We start from the raw sequence: 16,239 nt of genomic DNA on the forward strand, positions 1-16,239 counted from the left end.
TGAAGTGTACTGTTTAAAACCTATCGACAACTGTACAATTCGGTGAAGTATTTCACAGTGATTATTAGAAACACAATTACTAAAAAATGTTATTGTCTATTTCAGTCTTTGAAAAATGAGGACAATGTTAATGTAAAATCATTTTACCTTCTTACTTTTGAGGGAAGAGTTTTTGTCTCATTTCGAAGATATAATTTACACGCATCTGAATAAAATTTTTTTCTTATATATATATATATATATTTTTTTAACCACTCTTTTCATTACAATATTATTTCAGCTGGAATATTCTTTCAGCTGCATAATTAGTGATGGAAGGGTCCTCCTTTAAAATTTTTAACCATTGTGAAAAGTGAAAAACCTACTTGTAGAAGCTGATAGACAACTCTGTGTATGCATCTAACTAGTTTTCAAGAAATAGATAGAGGATCTTCACCAAGAAAGAAATTGGTTGCCAGGTGCAATAGTTTTTGTGGAAGTCAAAATTATATAATTTTAAGCTAGACATTATTAAAACTAACAATTAGACATGTAAATAAAAGTTACATTAACATCATCCAACTACATAAATCCGCTATGCTCTTGAAAGTTAGGATTGTCTTTTTATTGTCTTGGTTGATATAACTATTTTTTATATATGGTTTCTAGTTTATTAGGCTAAAAATATATGATGTAAAAGAAATATCGTTTTGGCATTTTTTATCATTTTAATATTTTTTCATTGAATTAATTTTAGAAAATAAAAACAAACAAATACTGAAAATACATTAGATTGTAGTTAAACATGTTTTTATAAATACTGATTGAGTTCAAAACAATTCTCCTCGACGGTGATCTCAATATATATTTTACAGATTACAGATGATCAACAAAATAGGCAAATCTATCTATAGTTTGTTGTAACTGCTGTAAAAAGTAATGTACAGATGGAGAACAACCAGCAGACAGCATGAACAACTAGAATCGGAGAGATACGGTTACTTTGTGGTAAACAAGGCTGGTTTCCGAAGTTCGTTTATTGATATGATCTCCCCTCCCCTCCTCCTCCCTGTACACACTGTGAGCTCAGAACATCAATCGCCGTTGGCTGAGGTATTTTTAACTGTACATGTAACAGTAATGCGTTTAGACTGTTTTAAAAACGTTTCAAAGAGAATAATATCTACATCGTGCTTCTGTTAGTATTCCTGTGTATCCAGTGTTCTAATATTTTTATTGAATTGAGGCAATTTAAAATTTTAAAAACTTAATTTTGTTTTACAGGATGATTGATGCACATAACAGAAACGTTCCAACAGCAGATGAGTTCTGTCTGAAGCAAACAGATGCTTGTTCATAAATCATCAGTCCATCAGTATTTTGAGAAACAATTACAGACAGTGATCATTACAAGTTCCATTAATTTTACACTTAGATCTTTTATTATCACATGGCAGTGTTTATTTTGATCTAAAAACTATAGAAAATATGGAACACATGGCTCAGACTAACAAGAACCTCCATTTTACCTAGTTTTGTAATCAACTAAAACTAAAATTAAAATAGGACACGCCATCTTCTCAACCGTCACGATGATGCTGCTACAGTTACAGAGAGTATAGTATAGTATTTCCTACCAAGGTTTTTCTGTTTGTACTAGCTAGACTTGAAATTTACAAATTCATTAGTGAGGGTCATGCTTATTTATTCTTAAACTAAATCATTATTCTTATGAACTTAAGTATCATGTATTACTTCCAGCAATCTACTAAGGAACCTGAAGGTGGAGAACTTTATAGCTGTCTCTAAGACACAAGAAGATTTCTTATATTCAATATATCAAAATTCCTGAGGAAAAAGCTTAAGAATTGGCTGCTGAAAGAAACTTTGTACGTCACTGATACGTTTCTGATTAACACACGGCAAAGTCTAGTTACTAACTAAAAAGTTAGACTCTTTACAAGAAGTTTTTACTTTATCATGTATAAAAGTGAATATTTTCTAAACAGTTTTGTTCAAGTGAATAATATAAAATCATGGTTTATTCATTTCAGCGAAAATTCAAACTATTTATTTTTTTGATATGAAATAGAATAAAAATTTAAGCCGGAATTCCTTTATAGAAATTTGAGAAAAAAAGGCTCAGTTAGCTGCTTGCTACGTAATAATAATTTTACAAAAATGTACCTTTGAAGTGTTAAAAATGATACATTATGGGTAGTTCCATTGCATAATGAAGTATGGTATTATACTTTGGGGATGTTCATCTAAATTGCAGTGTGTATTTAAACAATAAAAATAATAAATAGAATAAAAAAACAGTACACATATTAACCAAATCCAGCTCCAGAACACCATGCAGAAGTTTTTCTAAAAAGCAACAGATATTTACACTACCGTTTCTGTATGTTTTTGAAGTTTTACTTTGTACATATCGAAAGAAACATTTGGCATTAGAAACAGTCATTCCCCGTAGTAATAATACAATATAAAGAGATCGGCTTCCATTCCCAATTTATAGGATAAAACTATTCAAGCAAACACCATTTTATGCAGGAATTAAACTTTTCAATTCTTTCCACAATGTTTCAAAAACATCATATCAAGAATTTCCCAGCAATTAAAAACCGCTTAGATAAGGCCTATTACTCAAAGAATGAATATTTCATAGATTCTGCCAGTTTTCAAAACGTATATATATATATATATTTTTTTTTTAAATTGTTTGTTTATTGTTATTAAAATTGTATGTTTTAATAGTTTTAAATTATTTTTATTCGTTGTTATTTAGTTGTCAAGTTTATACTATAATGAGGCACCTGTATTGTATTACAACTTATAATAGTGTACAATGATGTCTTTATTGAGTACACTAAGATGTCACATAAATTTTATATTTATGGTGATTTGATAGAATCTTAGACAAATGTCTTACTCAACAAAGTTCTTTGACAGGTAACAAGGCTTATAAATTGTTGATATAAAACTTTGCACAATCTATGGATTTTTATGAGGAATTTAGTGTTATGAAAACGGAAAACAAAGTATTTATGGGTTACTAATATGTAATTCAAATTTAAAACCAACTTCATTCAATAATTGTACATACACATATACATATAAATATAAAATAGCAACAATTACACTACTGTTTGCCATACAAAATTAATAAAACTTCCAAACCTATAATAATTTAGTCAATATGATGAATATAATGTAATATACATTTCATTCTTTGAGGTTGTTGAAAAAATAATCAAAAGCATTTAAAAAGATCGGGCAATTAAGAAATTTGTAGGTTCTATTTAATATTTATAAAATTGTGTAAAGGCAAAATATTTATAGGTAAATTATTGTGAAACTTAATGCCTGGAACTATTGTGTTTTTCCTTGTACACTTATAATATGTTATACACCAAATGGGCAATGCCAAGCCACTGTGCTGTCATACACCATCCTGAATCATAGCAGGAAGTTCAGAAATGATAAGCTGATAAAGCCACATGGAGGCTTTGTCCTTGTGTTATGTACAGTTATTGAATCCACATTTTAATTTATACCATTTTATTACATTAACAACTGATTGATTTGCTTATTTAAGAATCTACAGAGAAATGTTCTTGAAACGTGCACTGAACACTAGATGTCATCAATTTTAGCAAAAAGTACAGTGTAAATGATTAGCTGTTTACGCCCAACAGATGTTTGGTTTGGTGAGTCATCAGGGAAGTTTAATTAATTAACGACACTAATGAGTCATGTCATTACACAAAGAGCTAGGGACAACGCACCCTACAGTGCAGTCAGTCTGTACACAATAAATGTTATTATGTCTGCTTCCTGTCACCTATATATATATATATATATATATATACCAAGGTATTTATTCATTTATTTGTATTTTTTAATAAATACAAATAAATAAAGTATACATTTTATTACTTTTCCATCAAAGTATCAATATATATATATATATATTTAAATATCTTTTTTAAAGATATTTAAAAATATGTACCGTACACCAAAACTTTAAAAACCATTTCCCAATAAGATGGTCAGCTTTTTCTATAGAACACCCCATATATTGTTATTATTTTTGATAGACAAAGTAATTTTAAGACTGTTGTGTTTTCGACACTTTGCTGGTATTTTCCTTAATAACAGAAATACAAGAGCTTGAAGTTTAATATTGAGAAAAAACAAAAAGTACTGGAATGAAGGGGACACCCAGACATACAATGGGAAGTAATAATTTTTTTGGATCAATACAGGAAAATACTAACGAATACATAATATATTGGGAACAAGTATATAGTCTTGAAGGCTATACATGATGGAGAACAATAAATTTTGTGGGTCAACACAGGAAAGTAGACACTGGCAGTTGAATGACTGAGCTGGAAAGAAGGGTCCAGTTCAAAATGAGATGGAAAGCGACCAATTTTGTTTATCAATGCACGACAAAGAGCAGCAAAATAGAAAAAGAGTGTAACAGTATTCTCCTCCTATAATGATGTAATTCACTAATAGAATGGCCTGTTGGCCTTGAATATTAAAAGTTTCTCAGAATAATAGAAAGTCTGTAATTTAGTCTACTAACACTACACATTCTTTTAGTTTACAAACACTTCACATTCTTGCTTCTCCAACACCACACATCAAGATAGTTTGCTGTCTACAAATGAAACATTAAATGTATCCTAGCTATAAAACTGCATTTTAAAAACCATTATGTTTGTGTGTGTTTGTGTGTTCCAGTTGTATTTGAAGTGCTGGATTTGTAAGTTTGAGAGGAATTCATAAAATACTTTTATCTTAGAAGCAATACTATAAATACTATTATAATTATTGTAACTGTGATGTAAAAATAATATAAATTTTAACACATGATCAACTAGTTGCTTAGCTATAAAAACAATTATTTAACTTTATACTGTACAGTAGTGTTAGATGATATAAATGTACGCTTAATAAAGTTCATGCACTAATGAAGGATATGCTAAATGCTTGTGAGAGTAAGCATGGGCAGATTTAGATTGTGATCTTGGGGGAGGAAAGGCTATCATAATTTATGGTCATAGATGTTGCAGAATTGAATGCAGACATAAAAAGTAAACAGTAACTTCAGACCAAACAATTTTTATTTCTTTTTTTCAGCACTAATTCTTATATTTCACAGGAATGTGACAAAAATGCACACATTGTTAGTACAGACATATACTTGTTCAAAATGAATAGATAAGAGGGTTTCTCTTTTTAAGCGTTCAATAAAATAATTCCATACCTCATGATGTGGGAGTGGGAAAAGATCTTTCAGTGAAGCCTATTAATGTTTTCATGGAAATGTTTGAACTGGGAAGGAACAATATAAACCAATGTTCGAGGGACATCTAAAAGGCTTCATTGGATACATCTTTTTGTTTGTAGGGCAGAAGATAGCCCTTGTGATGAGAGTGGTAAAGTTGGAGTTGTGGTCACATAACAATACTTTAACCCTTCCTGCCATGTGTCCAGTCCTGGCCACTCTTTCTACTTCATTGGTGTACCCTTGACCAATCAAGAGGAGTGATTTGAGCCAACGGTTTTACAATGCTTTCAAACAATATCTATTAGTCAACCAGCCGTGCTTGAACATATCACAACTGAACTGAAAACTTAGTGCACTAGCTGACTACGACAACACAACAGATATTTCATAACCACATGTGAATTGACATCCATTTAATACACAAATAAATAATTACATGGAAAAACAGAATAGGGAGGGTTTTAGAATTAAAAATCTTAAAGTACTTACGAACACTTGAAGAGGACCCAGAATATACTTGTGTTTCTGGTGATTGTCTTCGGCCGAGAGTTCAATATCGTGTAGTTTCCCTGCGCTGTCCACAGGAGGGCAGCACTCAACCCGTTCACGACAGACCCTCCGTATACGAGCCATGTCTTCCGGAGATAGAAAGAGGCGATAAAAGCACTGGAAGAAAAATATATGTATGAACCTTAACAGCAAACTAGCAGTTTAATATCTGTTTTATAACTGTATGCTTGGAATGGTTCTGCAAATAACCAAAGAAAATACAACAATAAATATTTATATTTAAACATAGATTAACGGATGACCTGACTGAAAGATGTGTGCGATAAGTGTGTTTCACTTTCACAGAGGTCTAGTTTGCTGAAAATTTGGAAAAATAGTAATGTATTGTCCCGCTAGGGGCGTACCCATGAATTAAAGGTAGATCTGGGGGAGGAAGGAATAATTCCACAGGTGAGGAGTACATGTGTACTATTAAACATAAAAGAAAGTAAAAAATATTAAGAATATATGTGATATAGTTTTCAAATTTGTTAAGGTTTTAGTTGTATCTGAATAAAATTACTAATGAGATAAAACAGAACTTCAGGGGAAGTTGAACCCCCATATCCTCCCTGGGTACGCCCCTGAGCATGACATAGAAATAAAGTTACATTCCATGGGTGACAACCCTCTAATGTCAAATTATAGGTACATTAACAATTTTAGATTTTTGAAGATACATTTATACTAAAAGGTGATGATGCAATTGTGATGACATTATCACAAACTTGCTTTTGCAATGATTTTAATACTCTCGGCCTTTCGTGAGTATGATGGGTGGCTTAGGATAATTACCCCTGTTACAGATTAACATTGACTGCATTGGCTGAAAAACACTTATAAGAACAATACAATTTAAACTTTCTGAAACATCTATTATTGTTATTTATAGGTTGTTATAAACAGTTGCATATTTCAAAAACCTTAATGCATTTCAGATGAGCTTATTAATTGACTGTAGAGTCAGCTATACTGAAACAACTTATCCAATAAGAATAATGTTAAACTTCAAAAACTTTTTCTCTCTTGCTTTGGTTCAAGTTTTAAGATGTATCATTTTAAAGATATAATTGAAAAGAGTCCATAAGCATATTAGTTATTTTCTCATAAAGCGTACACTTTTGAATACTGAAACAATAAAGTACAAACAAGTTTAAGATATTCTGATAAACCAATCAAGATATTGAATAATCTACAATGCCTTTTGATGTACTATACTGAGTAAATCTTTGAAATGAGTCATCAACCATAAATCTACAGTAAAAATAATAGAGTAAAACTATTTAAAATTTAACACATAGTTTTATAACGGGAAAATAAAGATGAGCTCCAGTAGAGCCAATCTTAAGAATTACGTATTGATAACCACAGTGCTAAGTTTGGAATTTGGTTTGAAACTTTGAGAATTGCGTTAGCTATTGTATTCCTACGCTTGTTACATCACTTGTAAGCCAGCATATATAAACTTTTGAACAGATATAACACAGATTTTAAATGTTAGTTTGGAAAAATTGTCAAGCAAGGGCCTCTACTTCTTCCTGGAAAATATGTAATGTTATTCGAATACCTTAGTGGACCCGTTTCAAACCGAAACCTATGTTCCTCACAGAATCAAATAAGTAAATTTCATATGAAAGCCAACAAAGAGATCACCGAGTTTAAATTCCAAGTTGATAATCTCTGGCCAAACTAAAAGGCCGAGGTCGTAAGCGGAAGATTACAAAGGTAAATGCTCAGTTTGCTTGTGCTCACTTATGTAAACTCCTAATGAGGTTGTTTATCTTGGAGAGAACAAAAGAGTTGGCATGCGATGGAGGCATCTCCAGTTACAATAACAGAGCAAAAACTGAACCTTGTAGACTTTTGAAGTTTCACCTGAAAGATCTAGAATTTCATGGACTTTTAAGTAAGTATTCAGGGACTCTGAACAAACGCTTGTAGAGCTAAAATTAAAAGACTTCTGAGGTCAAGTAGGAGTATACTTACGAGAGTATATATATATAAAAGACTGATTTTTAGTAAATTCTGAAAATCAGTGTAACGATTATAACATACATCTGTTTAAAATGTTGGTCCTTATTGTTTTACAGGGAAACAAGATATATATACACAAATGACAGAGATAAGACTAAAAAAAGGTAGGAACTCTGAGGATCTAGCTAAAAATATGTTAACTTACTTCAACATGCAATGTCTAAATATATAATTTTATTCTCAAAGTTGTTAAGTATGCAAGGAAAAAATTATAAAAAACATGCTTTACTTTGCTAAAATTAGCTCACGATTCGTCAAAATATTGATTAGAGATTTTTAGAGTCGGTCCATTCTTATTTCAGAAATGACAGTGAATTTTAATATTGAAAGGAAAAGTAAGAAGCACCATTCTATCTTTGTGCCAGATAATTTAAATTCCAAATTAAAAACTTTTAATTTTAACCCTTTAAGTGCTATCTTATCACTTTAAAGTGCTGACCCAATTTTCAAGCTTACCACATGGTATTTTTTAAAATTTAGTTTTAAATACAACAAAATATTTTGGATATCATGTAGTACACATAATTTTTTTCAGAAAAAAACCTGCTTTGTAAGTTAAAAAAAGAAAAAGACACCAAGAAACGAGTTACTCATTACGAAAATTCCATGAGGAGGTAATAACGAAGAGAATAAAGAGTGACAAACCAACCAATCAGGTTGCAACATATGATATAGCAAGTTTGAAAACGTTTCATGTTTAAGATTCTAGTTAAGTACAATTTTAATCATCTTATACCTTTTTGAAAAGTAATATTTTCTAAAATGAGAAGCATGGATCACACATTTGTTGTATTATATTGTATTTACAACTACATTTTATGAATAAGAAGAAACTAACATATTTTCATCCCTGCATATTTATTTCTACTCTTCATGCTTATACATTGGACTTCTAGACTTGATGACAAACAACAAAGTTGAATACCTCTGATAAAATGAAGACAACAACGATCGTAATAAGTTTTTTTATGTGATTACCTATAAAAACTGTGCTTTTAAACAATAGTAAAGTCAAACAATTGTTTTCAATACACTTTACAAGCTCTTACAGGAAAAGTTGCTTTGCTAAAATATTGGACTTAGTTTAATTTTCTCAGTGTTCAGAGGACGAGTGAACTAAATCCAGGATTCTACAGGAAAAGCTTTTCTAATTCTTTATTAAATAACTTTTGTTACAAAATTAATTTATTTAAAAAATTGGAACTCTTTCCCTCATAAATTAATTGTGTGTATTTATAAATTAAAATTGTAGGGTATACTTATGCAATTAAATATGATTGCAGCCTAAAATCAACAAGGGATAGAGGGTTACACATATCCTGTTTATAATGGCAATCCTTGCACACCACGTGGAGTACAAAAGCCTATACACTTGTGAAGCACAACCAACAAGTCGTGAAGGGTATGTGAGCTGCATCAACAACCTGGCTGTTATGACACCACGTGCACACATGGGCACAGAAACCCAAAAGATTGTGAGGCACAACTAATGACCAATGCAAGATACTAGAACAAAGTAAAGAGGATAATCGACTAGTATTAGGGATGTTAACAGGACATGGTCTCCTTAGGAAAAATCTAATGAGTGAAGATTCTGCGGAGAAGCAGAAGAATCAGCGGAACATACATGACAACTGTACTGCCATATATAAAATTAGGAAAAAGTTTCCAAGGGGTGTACCTTCTCAGCCCCAAGGATATCAGAGAATAGGAGTCCTCAAATTTGATTGGCTTCTGTAGTCTCAGATTCTGAGGGCGTAAACATAAAGTGCGGGAGGTGCAAAGGTCCTTTTAGGACTATGTGTGGAGACTATTGTCTTCTTCCCTCTAGATAAGAAAAAAAAGGTACTTTAATTTACCCAATTCAACAGCAATAAATAATTAAGTAAATAAATTGTGTTTGTTTTATCTGACTTTTTATTTGTACTTATGTTTATTGGAGTAGTAAGGAGGTGTTGAACTTTCATGGTTAGGAATCCCAAACCATTGCTCAAGAAATACTTTAAAATAAAATGCATGCTGTAATAACTTTAAATGCTATTATAAAACTTAATGTGATAGTAAAATGTACGTGATAAAAATTTTGTTTGATAGAGTTCATATAAATATAAATCAAGGTTATTAGAAGTATGTGTTATATATGAATCAACAGTTTCTTCAAAAATGTGAGATTTTCTAAAAATTCATGATTAACAACCTGGATATACCCAGAATCTGGAGCAGATCAAGTAGTTAGTTCAGATATCCTAGAGTTAGTGCTGACCCTGGGGACTTAAACAGATTAAAAGAAATTTATAAATTACAGGAGTGTTTAGAAATTTCCAAAAACCTACAGGTACAATTGTGCCTTACATGATTTAAACTTTCTCTAGAAGGATTCCTCATTTTCTGAAAGCGATCAGGCATGACAGAAGGATAATTGAACGCCTGGAAGTCGGTCAGTACTGATCTTTTCACCATAGAGCCATCAATGCCCCTACCTTGATTTAAAATGCTCTAAACATCTAAAATGGTCAGTTCAGAGACTTGTCTATAATATGTTTTCATTTAAGAATTTACAAACTTGGTAATTTAAAAGTTACAACATTATTATACTAGTAGAATGTCTTATCAATATAATGTATATAAATATAAAACATTGAAGTATTTTCAATACATTATTAAAACCAAAAAATCATTAAAAATGTTAATGAGCTAAGAGCTACCTGTAAAAAAATGAGACTTAAGTATATCCTTATAAGAACAATGTTAAACCTCTAACAGTTTTACACCCTTATTTTTGAATGTAGCATTATGGAGGATGTCTCATTTTAATGATATTTTTAATACATATAGATGCTATCTTAGTTTTTTATTTTTGTAAAGTGTATAATTTTTTTATATTTAAACAATAAAGTACAATAAGGTTTGAGATTTGTGTCTGAATAATCCATAAAAATACTTTAAAAAAACTAAAAAGAGTTTGGATGCATATTAATTATATCTTTAAAATGAGACACCTTCCGTAATTGTACGGCCAAAAATAAGGGCTTAAAAACTGCACAAGATTTAATATTGTTCTAATGAAGAAAATCTTAAGGTCATCTTACTACACCCTGCTCTTGATAGAAAAAGTATTTCACTACTGGCTGAGCAAAAGGAACTGTCTAACTCTGATGACTGCAAAACATCGCACTCATATCTGTATATCTGTCTGTATGGCTGCAGCTAAGGGAAATGTCATATGAGGCCTGTGAACACTACAGAACTGGCTGTCAACCCAGGTGATGGCAGTGAAAACACTGTTGTCAGATATGAACTAAACAAAGCAGGTTAAGGTTGAAAAGGCTTGCCATTGAGAACCAACCGTGTGGTAGGTTGTGTGGACAATGTTGTTGACAAGTCAAAGAATCTAGTCCTCAACCTCCATTTTTGTAACTACTAGTAGGGTAAAATTTGCAACAGTTTACTTCTATTTCGTTATGTGTTACACCAACATGAACTCCATTAATATGGTTAATGATGTAATAAACATGCAAACAATAACATTTTGTCCATGCATTAAAACAGTTAAAATCTGATATCTACATTATTTACAAACCAGTTTTTATAATCTAGGTGTCAAAATATTTTTTATTTAAATTTTGCAACATTTATTATTCTTTAAGAACTTTCAGAATCTTATTACTTTTTACAGTACTAAGCTTCAAAATTTCAATCCTTCAACATTTTGAAACAACAAGATAATTGTGCCGAAACTAAGTTTTTTCTTTTAACTGGTTTTTGAAATAATAATAATCTAAAAAGAAGACACATGTAGACAGACAGTAAACTAAGCATTTCTGACCCCCCTTTTTATTAAATTTTTTGCTTGTCTTGATAAAGAGTTTATAAACACCCTGTATAACATTAAAAATACAGTATGCATAACAATTGTTTTCTGTATGTGCTACCATAGACTTTGCTGATAAAAGTATCAATTTTATTCCTATTAGAGATTTTAAAACAAACATAAATACAAAAAAATTACACACAGATTAAATACTTATAATTATAAGTTTAATTTTCAGTATGAATGAGGTAGTTGTAGCCAAGTTGGCTACTACAGTAGATTACAAGGTCAATGAACACACAGTTTGATATGACAACACTGTTAATCATGTATATTTCATGGATATCATAGCTCAATAAATATTTTAACAAAATGCATGAAATAATTTTTACATTAAACAAGATTTTTTTACTTTGTGTAAACAAATATTTGTGATAATAAGTTTTTTTTATTCTCTGCAGTGTTAAAATAATAAGTTAAAAAAATTATTTCATTTCTTATTTTTTACATTTTAAAAATAGGTTTTTAGATTTTTTTAACTTACATAGTTTTAAGTAACAGTGTTTCATGTAACCATGTAAGTAGTTTTTACCTCTATAACTTATCAGGTGGAATAAGAAACTCAAGAGAAAGTGAACGACCTCGGGTTCTAAAATGTATGCAATTCAGGTATTACTTCTACGAAGTGATCATGACTGCGCAACCCATACCACCCACCAGTTTTGGTGACCGATGGACTGTACGTAACTAACAACGACTAACAAGAGAAAAATATTTATTTAGGAAAAATTCAATTTGGAACATTTTGAAAAAAATCAGGAATATATCACACAATGCAAATAAACTTAAAAATGGTTACAATTTCTTATCTCAAACCTTAAACAATTAATTTGTAGTATCTAATAACAGATTAAATTTTAATATTCAAGGAATGCAAGAAATCTTTGACATATAATCATAGATTAGCATTTACATAGGTCAACTATATTTAGTTTAAAAAGTTATATTGTTTTGACAAAAGCATAGATGTATCAGACCGTGTATGAAACATAAAATTCTCAATTACTTAATGACTTTTAAATACTTAATAAATTGGAAGAAAGTATTTAATCTAAGCTTAGGCTTATACCACAACCACAACACATAATGTAATCAAATCCTCAGATCTCACCAACAGAGACTACATTTATTTATAAAAACGTTCTATTATAAAAATGAGTCAGATTATACCACAATCACAACACACAATATAATAAAATCCCCAGACCTCACCAACAGAGACTACATTTATTTATAAAAACGTTCTATTATAAAAATGAGTCAAATTATACCACAATCACAACACACAATATAATCACATCCCCAGACCTCAGCAACACATTAAATTTATGTATACAATCCTTCCATTACAATCACTTCTGAATACATAAAATTAGAAATCAATACCGTAACTATGTATTCAAAAGGAAACTTTATCAGTTTTTGTTGTCCAGGAGTATTCTACACACTGGATTAATTCAAGGAACAAAACACAAATAAAAAGTATAATATTTAATGTAAGTAACAAAATTTAAATTAGATTTTAGAAATTAAAAAATTATTTAGAAAGTTTTAAAATATTTACTAGAGAACAATGATTACACAATTTAATATTGTACATGTCAATAACATTTTTACACGTAAGTGCTACCGTTTACTCTCCTGTTAAGTATTTGGAATTATGAACATAATTTTTCTGTAATAAACTGTACTTATTACTGTGCTGTTCAAGTTTGACAAATATGTTTTTATTTAAAAAATGCCCTTGACTGAATTATCTTTTTTTAAATTACTCATAATTTTTATAGTTCATATAACTTCCAAATTTGTTTTTATAAAATAGAGGATTTGCATTAACTTCATAAAAACATCAACAACAATGTTATTTACAAACTTATCTCCAAGTTTTTATTTTTTATTGATCCAGAAATATGCTGTGTATTAACTACTGACTTTAGAAGAAATACTGGTTATGATCTTCGATATTCTGGACCAAATCAAACTTAAAGGTATGGAGTCAATTGGACCAAATTATCAATCTAAAATTCATGAAAGAATTGAAACTTTTCTCATTCTTCAAGAAATAATGTGAGATGTCAGCATTTACCTATTTACCTATAGCCTAGAGAGCTGACAGCTAGAGCAACGCGCGGTCCGATGAGACTGATGATGGACGGAGCTAGCCAGAGTGAGATCCCGAAGAACAAGTACAAGATCCCGAGAGCCACGTAACCGTCGGCTGTGAATGTGGGATCATCCTCTGTCGCACTGGCCAAGAAAGGTTTCTGGAACAAATATACACTATCAATAGCAGGGAGATTTGTCAGGTCACTGGTGAAGCTGATGATGGACGGAGCTAGCCAGAGTAAGATCCTGAAGAACAAATAGAGCAACCCTAGAATCACTTTGGCTGTTCATGTGGATCTCAAAAAGATTTCTCAAAACATATAGTGACAAAACTGAAGATAATGTAACAAAGTTTCTAGTCCCTCAATTACGATGAAACACAAAAACTTCAAAAATTACATTCCATTGCTCTTTTCCCTGATAGCATCATCAGGTAAAGATAATAATTTTCTATTGTTATCTTAAAGCTATCTATACTGATCTGTCTGCAGAGTCTAAAGTTTATATTAACATAAATGAAAGTTGCACAGGTCAGCCTCCTATGAGTAAATTTGAAACAGTTTTTAGTTGTACTTCATGTCTATATTAAAATTAAATGTTGTTTACCTCTTTACAAGAATTATTACAGATATGCATAGTACGTCTCTTCATTAAGCATCAAATCAGCTATAGATGCTATCAATTTAATCAAAACGTCTTTGATTAAATATTAAAACATTTTTACCTACAATACAGTGTTTTGGTAGAAATGAAAAATTACATTTTAAACACACTGAGTATTTACCAACTGCCTCCAAAGACCAAATTTAGTAAAGTTTTACTTATTTGTTTGGTTTTGGCAGATGCTTGAACAAAAAATAAAGACACTCACAAAGTTAATATAAACTTTTTTGTAAACAATTTTTATAACAGGAATGAAAATTCCAAAACAGATACTTTTACTGAAATTAAAACTTTGATTTGTTTCCATCACAATACGTCTCTTGTAATACGTAAGCTAAAGAAACTCAAATGTATTTCAAAGTAGGTTAGAAGACATGCTTCCTCAAAAGTTATTGGGTTTTCATAGATTATAAAATAGCCTTAATGGTCGATCTAGATAATGAGACACAAAATTAACGAGAATAAAGGGATGAGATGACTAAACACCACGTGATTAGCATGACTCACACTATCTAACCCACAATACATCAACATCAGTTGTAGATAACAGCACTGTTATGTCCCTGTGATGAAATAACAATGGTTTCTTGTTTTCAAAGCTCTCACGTTCTCTATCAAGGCAGCATTGTGAGACTAATCAATTAGTGGAGTTAGTCACGCTCTGCTCAGGATTCATGCCAGAGTTATCTGAATCAGTGCCGTAGCTAGGAGAAAAATTGTTTTGGGTCCACAGAGGGGCCTGAGTAGCTCCCAATAGGCAGGCAATGGGTCCCCCAGGAGGATTCACTTCTGGCTGGTTTATACCTTCCATTTGAACCTACACTGGGTATAGTAAAACCAATGTGTCATTTAAATCTGGGCTACCCTATAAATGGCCAGGAGCGGCACATTACCAACTGAAAATATTGAGATATCGGGGTGCAAGGGTGGATAAATAGTTCTAGTCTACTGCAAGAGATGACTGTTGGAGTTGGTGGAGCTCTTTAAATGGTAAGGGCTGTTGCTAACCTAGACATAAGGGCGTGCCACACAATGCCTGCTTTGACTGAAGAAGCTGATACAGCACTTGTTTCCATTTCTTCCATAGAGACAGGACTGAGACTAATGCCCAATATCCTTCTTCATGGATCTTGACAGGAGGCAGCCCTTACCCCCAACCTTACTTATCCAAATCCAAAATATTCTGTCACTCCAAAAGCAGCACAAAGGTCCTTTTAGGACTATGTGCAATTTCTAATTTTCTTGTTCTAAGAGAAAAAAAACTCTTAACAGGCTGAGAGACCACCATTAAAACATTATAGCAACTCACATGCAAAATGGTAGCGTTTTAAGCCACCCGAGACCTATTTTTGTTGTGTGTAAACAGCCAGAAAACTATTGGTTTAAACTCAGTGATAAATAAAGGTACTCATACAAACAATTGAGGAATTGTACTTTAATGTGATATTTAAATACCATGTGAGTGGTGAATCTAGGACTAATATATACCTTTAACTATGATTTACTTTGAATTCTTAACTAACAGAAAAGTCTTTAGAAATGTATAAATGGGTGAATACAAATGAGTTAACAACGCATATTTATTAAATTAATATGGTCATTTTCCATTTGTTTCAAACAAGGCAGATTGTAGCTTTGTAAATCAGAAGGAAGGAGGTGGAGTGACTTATTCTTCAATTATCAATATTTGGAAAAGAGACTTGAAAGTGATTAAGTTTTTGAGGAGGTG

At 31.2% G+C, this 16,239-nt stretch overlaps 1 protein-coding gene across 2 annotated transcripts in view; it reads right to left on the reverse strand.

The window, feature by feature from the left end:
- Window positions 1–16,239, reverse strand: part of LOC124364270 (UNC93-like protein MFSD11) — a 65,549-nt gene that overhangs the window by 21,148 nt on the left and 28,162 nt on the right. For both annotated transcript variants that reach the window (XM_046819616.1, XM_046819614.1), the window contains exons 2-3: window positions 13,836–14,005; window positions 5,777–5,953 (exon numbers count right to left, since the gene is read on the reverse strand). In XM_046819616.1, the coding sequence (XP_046675572.1) occupies window positions 5,777–5,953; window positions 13,836–14,005 (347 nt within the window). The remainder of the gene's footprint in view (window positions 1–5,776; window positions 5,954–13,835; window positions 14,006–16,239) is intronic.

Source organism: Homalodisca vitripennis, chromosome 6 (genome assembly GCF_021130785.1).
Source record: "Homalodisca vitripennis isolate AUS2020 chromosome 6, UT_GWSS_2.1, whole genome shotgun sequence".
Classification (NCBI taxonomy): Eukaryota; Metazoa; Arthropoda; class Insecta; order Hemiptera; family Cicadellidae; genus Homalodisca; species Homalodisca vitripennis.